The sequence below is a fragment of the Pempheris klunzingeri genome, chromosome 16 (assembly GCF_042242105.1).
Source record: "Pempheris klunzingeri isolate RE-2024b chromosome 16, fPemKlu1.hap1, whole genome shotgun sequence".
NCBI classification, from domain to species: domain Eukaryota; kingdom Metazoa; phylum Chordata; class Actinopteri; order Acropomatiformes; family Pempheridae; genus Pempheris; species Pempheris klunzingeri.
This window is the reverse complement of record NC_092027.1, coordinates 21,644,234-21,654,263: the sequence shown is the minus strand read 5'-3', so window position 1 is coordinate 21,654,263 and position 10,030 is coordinate 21,644,234. Positions and strand designations below refer to the sequence as shown.

General features: G+C 45.7%; 1 protein-coding gene across 1 annotated transcript; it reads left to right on the top strand.

Moving 5' to 3' along the window:
- zdhhc18b (zinc finger DHHC-type palmitoyltransferase 18b) lies at positions 1–9,707 on the top strand. The gene is made up of 9 exons (XM_070846506.1): positions 1–687; positions 1,391–1,551; positions 3,196–3,345; positions 3,531–3,668; positions 4,101–4,152; positions 4,275–4,377; positions 4,533–4,642; positions 5,243–5,345; positions 9,351–9,707. Exons 1-9 carry the CDS (start codon positions 437–439, stop codon positions 9,705–9,707), a joined length of 1,425 nt encoding a protein of 474 aa, XP_070702607.1. The 5' UTR covers positions 1–436.
- Positions 9,708–10,030: the final 323 nt, after the last annotated feature.

Sequence of the window (10,030 nt, the reverse complement as noted above, 5' to 3'; positions counted from 1 at the left end):
TAGCAAAATGTTAGCCACTATGAGCCAGGCGAGCTAGCGAACAAGCTAGCAGCGGTGACCGTGTGTAGGGTGGCTGATGTTTAACGGTCCGCAGCTGGTTGGGCTGGCCGCCAGTGTGGCACAGCTAGCAGGCTAACGGGGACCAGCGGCTCACAGCATGAATTCATACGAGGTCTTCCCGGAGATGGACTGTAGGAGGAACAAATGAGGAGGCATGGAGAGTAACAGGGGTGTCATTCGGAGCACGGGCTCTTCGGGTTATTTACTACATGGACACCCGTAGTCACGTCGTAGGGTTAGCTTGTTTTCTACGGGGGATGACGACATTTGCCCCGTTCAGCTGCCTCACACTGGGGCGTCGGTGATGCCGCCGGTCCATGGCCGAATGCCCCGGTTGTCCGAATTGGGACAGAGCACCCAAACTACTTTATAAATCATGAAAAACTGCGAGTATCAGCAAATTGACCCGCATGCACTCCCGACTCCAACTCCGACCCCCCCGCCTCACCATGGAAACGACAGTGGCAAGAGCGAGGAGCCGAAAGGACCGAGGAGAAAGTGGGAAGTTTTCCCCGGAAAGAATCGCTTCTACTGCGATGGACGGATCATAGTGGCCCGGCAGAGCGGGGTCCTGCCCCTCACTCTGGGCCTGATTCTCGTCACAAGTGGATTATTCTTTATATTTGAGTGAGTTCATGTTTCATATTAACCAAAGTCTACCATTCTGTCATTTCACCTGCGAGTTCACTCGTTGTCCTTGTGACAAAGGGATGATACGTAAAGGACGAAATACCAGTACATCTCAGCGTCCATAAGGAGGCAAATTGACTCTAAATTGACCAGTTACTTTAATTGACTCCTGTCAGATCTACGCCGAACCGTAGAGCAGGTCCTAATGATTCATCCAAGATACTCATTCCTATTGTACACGAGTTATTATACCTCTAATACGGAATTTAACTAAAAAAGGCAAGATTTCCCGATGTAGTCTGGAAATGTTTTACAAAAATATACACATCAGTTCTCTATTTGGCCTTAAAAAACTGCGTGAATAACTGATGTAGTTGTACATTAACGTTTCAGTTTATTCTCGCAGCTTTGGTATGTACTATAATAAGGAATGATGTTTGGATATGAGAATTACAGTTCATCCGTCACAGGGCAGTGAAAAGTGGATCCTCTCTCCAGGGATTCAGATGGTGATTAAAGGCACTGAATATTAATTAAAGTAGATCCCCTGGTGGGTGAATAAAGTAGGCTGAGTTGTATGAGATGGGGCTTTTTTTTTTTTTTTCTTTTTTTTTTTTTACAGTCGTTCTCTAGCCTTTGGTGCAGCCACTGTGTCTTGATAATTCATAATCTCTGTGTTTGTGGCTGCTCTGTGTCACAGCTGTCCCTTCCTGGTCAAACACCTGACCAGCTGCATACCCGTTATTGGAGGAGGCCTGTTTGTATTTGTGGTCATCACCCTGCTCCAGACCAGCTTCACTGACCCCGGCATCCTGCCCAGAGCGACGCCAGATGAGGCTGCAGACATTGAAAAACAGATTGGTAAGGGCCAGCTCAGCTATAACTGGCGTCACAACTATATAGTTGTCTCAAGTGCTTTTGACTTTGATATCTTACAATTTCAGTGTTCATTGTGTCCCCCCTTGACTGGTATTTCCCCCAGTTTACGGCACTGTATTTAGACCACCTCTGGCACCAGAACTGCTCCATGTGGCCTTTATATTTCCCAAAGGAAATCTGATCCCTAAAACTCAAACTGCTTATGCTCAGCTCAATTCTTTATAAGTTACCCTCCGTTCAGTGGCATTCAATTATGTCAAACTTCAAGGACATCCTATTTGTGGGACTGTCATAAGAGCTTTCACGCGGTTTATTTAGCTTCACAGCACAATTCACAGTTGCGATTGAAGGCACTTTTCTGCGAGCGTCAGCTATTTTACTCCGAAACCGAAACATAAGGCAAAGTCTAATGGAGCAGTCACCAGTCATTCTGTTGCCAGTTCATTTTAATCATGATGGATAGTGGAACATTTGACACATAAAAAGGTCCTAAGTAGATTCCTTGAAAAGACTCACTTGACTCGGTATAATGAATGTCAGTTGGCAGCCATTAGAGCAGTTTTTTTTGGAAGGAATGAGTCCCGTTGACTTCTAAAGTCTGGACTGAAAGATTTGCAATCCTCCTGACCAGCTCCTGTGCAGATTCCTTTACACCAATCTGTTCTTTCTTCACCACAGTCTGTGGGGGAAAAAAGCAGTCCATGAGTTATGTTCACTGTCAGTTGTAAGTCTTGCCAACAGTATTGTTCCTTCTCATATGGCATACTTAGCACTGTAATGACCTTAACATCTAAAGTTGGCTGCATGTGCACCTTGTTAACTCCCACTCATGCCCAGAGTTTAGGCAGCAGTGATGTAAGATGTTCATATTACCCAACTGTGCTGCTGTTGTTCCTGCTATTTTGGAAGCAAAGACTCTGACAGAAGCACTGAATATTTACCAACTGCTCTGTCTTTAAGGAAATGCTTATTTGACTCCATTTTCTAACTGGTTTCTAAATTTGATCACTGATCCCATTGAAAGTTCATTTAAAAAGGTCGCAGCATGTGTAAATTGTGGAATTATAATCCCGATTTCATACTAATTCTAAGCAGGTTTTGAATGCATGTGTTCACACTCGAAAAGAGACTGAACAAATTCTGCTGCAATAAGTCTGTACGCTACTAAAAATACTTCTGAGTGTGCTGATTTAGTATTGTCCCACAGTGTGGATGGTAGTGAAACAGATTCAGGAACACTTCAGACAACACTCAAAAGTAGCAGTCTGATTGACACACGTCTGCATTCCACTTATTAAATAGCACAGTGTAGCATAGCACTTAGCACTAATTGAGGATATACAATTAGTATGCAGTAAGGAATTGTGACATGGTGTAAATCTGTTTTACAGCAGACACTTTGGCATTTCATAGCAGGGAATGTTGATCACAGATGTAATTAGTAACGAGTGCATTCAGTCCAGGTAAGCCAGGTTCAGGGTGCTGCTACTGTGCTTAAATATAATGTGAGTGTGTACATGAAGCATAGGTTGGAGATTTGTTAAATGGCAGGTGTTTAAATGATAATAATGAATTATCTCTTCAGACCAATAGCTCAGTGAATCAGGATTACCTTCTCCTCCGCAGACAACACTGGGAACACCAGCTATCGGCCTCCACCGCGCACCAAGGAAGTCCTCATCAACCAGCAGGTGGTGAAGCTCAAGTACTGCTTCACCTGCAAGATGTTCCGGCCTCCGCGCACCTCCCACTGCAGCCTGTGTGACAACTGTGTAGGTGAGCTGTGGACACACACTGGCACTGTGACATTTCCCGGTGATAAATAATGAACAGAGGCCTCGCAGGGCCACGCTGAGCAGCGCTGCACTCAGTGATGGACTGACACGAGCGACGTACCGGCACATGTCCTCAACTAAAGGTTCCACTCTGACTTCCCCTTTTGGTCTGATCGTCTCTTTCAGAACGATTCGACCACCACTGCCCCTGGGTGGGGAACTGTGTGGGAAAACGCAACTACCGTTTCTTCTACACCTTCATCGTATCACTCTCCTTCCTGACGGCGTTCATCTTCGGCTGCGTCACCACACACCTAGCGCTGAGTATGTGCTGCTGCCCTGGTTCAAGAATGAGGATCTCACTGATAACCGCTAACACACCTGGGTCAAGCTGTGCCTGTCAGAAAGACTTGGTGTTTGTTTTTGTCTGGCTTGGATTTACCACATTAGAGCAGTGAGGTCTGACAAGAAGAATATAAATAGTGTTTCATTATTACCTGTGACTGTATTAAGTGTCAGGTGGCTGGCCAAATGGGAACAAGTAAAGAATGCCAGACTGTTGAAATTTAATTTCATCCAACGGCCCTGCTCACTAAGGGGTTAGAATCAAATTAAAATATTAGAGCCTGACTCTGGTGTTACCGCTTCTACATTAAGAAAAGTAACTGCAGCTGTTGGTTGGGGAATCCCAACATGACTACACACTTTAACAGAGTCTGAGCCCTCTTTCAGTGTTATTTTCGTCCTTTGTTTCAGGGGCCCAAGGAGGAAAAGGCCTGGTGTTTGCTCTGCAAGAGAGTCCAGGCAGATATCCTTTACACAAAGCGGTTTGAGATTTTTCAGCCAGTGAACACTGTCAGTATGTACGTACGCCGTATTTGTTTCTTTCTCCTCCAATGTACCGGCATTCTCCTTGACCCAGCCTGTCACTGCAGTGGAGCTGGTGATCTGTTTCTTCTCAGTCTGGTCCATCTTGGGCCTCTCAGGCTTCCATACGTACCTGGTTGCTTCCAACCTGACCACTAATGAAGATGTGAGTGCTGTCCTTGAGTTGAATGTGCTGCATTACAACTACAACAACACAGTTTAGGAGCTGTGGATGTTTCTTTTTGGTATCTTGTGATAAAATATATCAAAACACGCAAAATGTTGCACAATAAGCATGTTTTTATATCCTGTCTGTTTCAGATTAAAGGCTCCTGGTCGGGGAAGAGTGGGGAAGACGTTACCAACCCATACAGTCATAGAAACATCTTTATCAACTGTTGTACTGTGCTCTGTGGACCCATGCCCCCCAGGTTAGTCTCACATACGGAAGGAGTCCACACATGATTGAGACGTGAACTCAGTAAGCGTTGGCCTGTCTCACCCACATAATCAATATGGAAGACGCTTGTAACTGGCTGGATTGGACAGGTGAACCATAGGTCGCCATGACAATGCATCTGTAAATGATGAGGAGTAGCCCAGAGCCAGATTCTCAGTCATATGATTAATCAACCAGACGGTGTTTGGTGTTTGGCATGTTTGACCACAAATCCATTATTAAAATTGTCACTACATTTTTTTGTGTCTGGCTCTAAGCCTTGATTAATTTAAATTGTCAAATTAACAATAAATACTAAATTTAGCTTGTCCCCCAAACCCAGCACGCTGTGTTATTCTGAAAGATGTTTCTGAGCTGCTTGTGCTCGTCTTTGAGATGTGCAGGGAAAAAAACAGGACTTTCTGTATGCAAAATGACGACTCATTGCATCTACATGTTGTTCAAAAATGTTCACTCACCTTTTGAGTTTACGTGCCCGATGTTGGTGTTAGTCCACCACTAAGGGTACACAAGACGTTGAGACTAAAATAGGAACACACCCACCCAATGACTTTATTTGTGTTTTTTTCAGCTTGATCGACAGGAGAGGTTTCCTGCCCGCGGATGAATCTGCCCAGACAGCTGGCGAGGACATCGAGCTGCCCACTCTGGCCACTAAAAGCGAGATAAATGTGGTAGGAGGATCCTCCCAGCTGGCTTTTGGCTTGCAGGAATCCCCCTCTCTTGTGCCCGCACCCCCCAACTCCCACCAAAACTCTTCCTCTGCCTGACAGAAGCCTTGTTGCCTGCTGTGGCCCAGATCCAGCGTCTGTCTGCTGCCTGTTGTTGACTGTGGTGTACGGGTTAATCCCCACATGCTCTGTATTTACACTACAGTCATAGGCTCACATGTCATTAAAATACAACAACTTAGCATATGCAAGGATAACACGACTTATTAAAAGGGAGGATAGAGAAATAACAACCACTGGGACCACAAGTGCTAATGATGCTGTAATGGTAGATGTTAAAAACAGTGCGACACCAGCACAAGTAGTGTAACGTCCGTTACACTGCAGCATCTATTCAGGTTTGCTAGTGGTGATCACAACAAACTACTGGTCGTACTCACAGACTGTATATAAAGACTCGTCTCCATTTCCTCCCACTGTACAGAAATGAAGCCAAACCATCCAGGATGTGGGCGCTGCCATATTGCGCTGGCGATGTCATTTAAAATCTGAGTAGTGTGATGGGGGGGGGGGGCAAAGTCTTACTCAGACACCTGCTCGACTCAATGTCGGGTCAGCTGTCAATCATGACGTCACACAGCATCTAATAACTCATTGAAACCAAACAGTTGAATATACAGCAAAAGTGATAAGAACCACTGAAAGTGATCTGACTTGTACTTTTGATTTTTATTTATTATCTTTTTTTTAATCGAGCCCATGTCCCTCGTGCTACCACGGAGGGGGCTGCAGCCAGCCACCAGGGGGCGATGGTGACGTCTTCGCTTCACTGTTGGGGAGACGTAGTGTCGCCCATCTTTATATACAGTCTACGGTCACACCTGACCAAGGAAGGCAGTCTTAGACAAAAGCTGCTTATGATGATAAAAATGGTGTTATTTCAGTATCCTTACATCAGAGCACAGACACAAGGCTCGCATCGATCCTTTACCTCAGTTTGGGGGGAGAAGGCAAATAAGCCAATTTTAGAAAAAGTGAGAGTAATTTCTGTAATTGTGATTTACTAACATGTGTTAGTCTGAGTTTAGACACAGGCTCCAGGCAGCTGATGCACTCCCGAGCAGCTCGTCATGTTTACCTCATAGAAACGAACAAATCCAGTTTACTGACATCTTTCTTTTGAAATAAAAAAATGATTTACTACATTTTTTTTTATTTTTTTAATGCAGTACGTCAACTCAGGGTGTTTTTATGAGGGAGACAGTTGTAAGAAGACTCAGATGCTGTTTCTGTTCTCGTCGTCTTCCTCTTCACTCCCCTGTTCTCTATGACAGCAGCGAATATAAAAGGATGTTGTACGGCAACGTTTGTTGACAGGACTTAACCGCGGCACCGGTAGATTTGCAGTCTCAGGATTCTCACATCACGCAGTGGAGGAGCTGCTGTTTGGCATTTTGGAAGCCAAACGGCTCGTCTTTGTTTGCACTAGAATAACAAGACAGCTATGAAAGCTTTGTTTGTGCGCACGCTGCCGTAGCGTTTCCAGTCTGAGATGAGTGGTGTTGTTGAGTTGGGTTTGGTGAGTGAGTGTAAAAATAGTCCGTCTGAATTCAGCCAATTAGAGCTGGGAAGCTGTGAGCAAAGCTTTTTCTGCACCAACACTTCCTCGTTCACCTTCTCCTGTCACATGTCAACAGTCATATTTGTCTGCATGCAAAAGTTCAAAGTGCCAAAGTCTTCGTGACGCCTCATGACGATCAGCATCATTTCCCACTCAGTTCCCTTCGTGTCTTTATTCCACTTTTTCGTTTGATTTTTTTTAATACATTTCTATTTTGTTAGCATCTGAAATGTAAACATTTAATAAAACATGCATTTCTATCTGTGCTATTCATCATCTCTCTTCTCATGTTTCATTATTATGTTTATTTTGTTTGTTTTGGTCCATCCTCTCTTCACACATTGGACTATAACTGTGACGACCACGGGAGGAAAAGCTCCTAACATGCTGTCAGGGTGTCGGTACGCTCCCTGTGTGTGTGTGTGTGTGTGTGTGTGTTCACCCCGTCCTAACTTGCTGTTCTGTTTGTGGTCTGTCTCTGTGCCTGTGTCCTGCCACCAACACTAGGAGGAGAAATGTCTGGACTTTGCTGTGTCCTGCGCTGGCTGATTAGCTACTGTTAGTGCAGGAAAAGTGATGCCTGAGCTTGGTAAGCCTGTTGACTGAAAGGGAAAGCGAGTGCAGGGTCTCTGCGCCCACCGCTGCGTCTGCATGTCCTCTTGGCCGACTGCTGCGCTGCTGCATGGGCTCATCCATACGCTGCCATGCTGAATACGCCGTGTGCCGCGGTACAGGATGTACGTGTGGTTCTGGCTCCAACAGTTCCAGCACACTGTGAAAGTCAAAGTGGAAAGTGTTGCTGAAACGTGTCCTTGTCTTCGGGGACATGCTGACAGCCAGGCTGGACTGACCTGGAAATGAAAGCACTGCTGCTGTCTAAACTGAGGGATTATATAGCTTTTCACACAATCACTAGTGAACTGGCAGAGTTTGAACCTTGATTAACAGGTGATGTTTTAAATTTGAATACAAAAATGACTCCCAAGGCTCCTGAAGTTCATCCATTATTCACTCTGGGGGGGGGACGTTTTACACTTAACTGTGTTCAGTGTTCAGTGCCGCACCAATCGATATTCTAATGTTAACTACTGGAAAAGGTGACTAACGTAAGAGGAGCGGCTGCAGGTGCCTTCAGACCAGTCTAGCTGCTTTGAGCTCATTGTTTTGGTTCTGCACTCACATCAGCTCCGTTTGAAAGCAACAGCAGGCAGATGTTTTTAGTAAAAAAAACCCCACTGAACACTGAACATGACCTGCCCAGCACCAACCAGCAGTACAACCAAGTTAGCGTCTAGGTAGTGAACAGAAACAAGACTACAACTCTCAGTTCTTTTAAACCACGGCGTAAGACTTTTCTATTTGCCACTGAATGATGTTAAATCTGGGACTATTTATTCATCTCTTGCTGCAATGTAACTTTACGCTACTGTCTAATCTGCCTTACTCTTATCTATTTTACTTAAAATTCCTATTTGTCTCTTTAAATTGTTTTACGTTGCCTTTTGTTTCTTTTATATCTTGTCTCAATGCCTTTATGTTGTACATAAAGTGCTGCGATTTGCTTGTAGTTTGAAGGTGCTACACAAATAAATTTCCCCTCCCTGTCCTAGACATTACAGTACCTACGACACACCATCGCTAAAATGTTGCTCTGCATCTGCTGCTCTAAGCAGCCAGAAAATCAGCTGCAGTGCAGGGTGAGGCCCTCACACTGACAGAAATGTTACTGACAACATGACTTTTGGATGTTTTTGTGACCACAGGCAGAACTGCACATGAACTGGCAGCTTAAAACCAGAATCTGATCCCATGTGGGGACTGCAAGACCCCGTGACTGGCTGCTTGTGTTTCTGATGCTGGTGGACTGTGTTGCGGGTGAAGACACGAAGTTAAAGAAAAATCCAACATGGCGGGACTCCCGTTAACCCCTCATGTCCGCTATGAGTCCAGCTTTAGACGCCTGTCATGGTAACGGAAAGCTTTCGTCACAAACCGAAGGGCACTGCGTTTGAAAAATGTGGGCACTGATGTGAAGCAGGAAGGTTCTAACGTAGTACACAGTTGAACTGCATCATGGGAAGCGTAGGGTCCAGGCTTTTAGACGTTTTTGTACCACATTGTATCCAACTAGACAATGCTCACAGACCTATCAGTAATGATTCCCGAGGTCTACCGCGCACATACATGAAACATTAGTGATCTGTTGCTCCGAGCCGCTCGTGTCGTGTCGTGCTTGCACTCCCAGCTTGCTTTTGACTCAACCTGCACAGCTGTTGCTGCATTCACTGAAGTGATTTACCGCCCTGCTGTTGGCCCTGTTAACTTCACTGGCTCGTCTCATCAGTTCTTGTCTTTTTTTTTTCTTCCCCTTTCTCGTGCCTCCCCAGTGCACACAGGGAACTAAAGGTCTGCTGGAGTCGGCCACTCGCTCTCCGCTCCTGTCCACCTCATGTCCTCAGGGGAAACCTCAGACAGCTCATACCTGCCCAGACAGCAGCCCCGCGGGGAACTCTGACCCCTCACCGGAGCTCTCCACGAGCTGCGGAGCCCGCCATGCCGCCGGTTCCCAAGGAGATACCTCTCCTCCACGCCACGCCAAGACTCGGTCAAAGAAAAGCAAACGAGCGGCTTTGCATATTCCCAACCCGGCCTTTGATGTCCCTGCTTCCCCTACCTCTCCGGACGCTGGCCCCAGCTCCAAAGCCAGGGGCCACAAAGGCGGCAGCTTTGCCCCTTTGCACTGACTGACGTGAATGACGGCTTTCTCAAGCGGAAACACACATTGTTTGAAGCCTGCATGCTGTAACACAGTCAGATACAAGTGGTATGAATTCAAAATGTTCTTTACTGTTTGTCGGTCCTGGATCTAGTCACTGTGTATGAGGGTAGCGAGTACGAAGATGTGTATCTGTGTGACCAATCTGCAGTGGAAACAGGAACACTGATGCCGGCTGGATGAAGATCATTAAAGGTCGTGAAGGATGCGATTTAGCCTTTGACGTAGAACGAAAAAGCACATGAGGAGATGATGTAAGATGAAAGAACCGGTGTAATGATAGAGCCGTAG

Bases quoted from the DNA above. Each gene is read 5' to 3' on its own strand.
- zdhhc18b (XM_070846506.1), top strand. From the start codon at position 437: ATGAAAAACTGCGAGTATCAGCAAATTGACCCGCATGCACTCCCGACT. The intron at 4,153-4,274 runs ATATCCTTTACA...CCAGCCTGTCAC, and splicing joins CTGCAAGAGAGTCCAGGCAG to TGCAGTGGAGCTGGTGATCT. The intron at 5,346-9,350 runs GTAGGAGGATCC...GTGCCTCCCCAG, and splicing joins CTAAAAGCGAGATAAATGTG to TGCACACAGGGAACTAAAGG.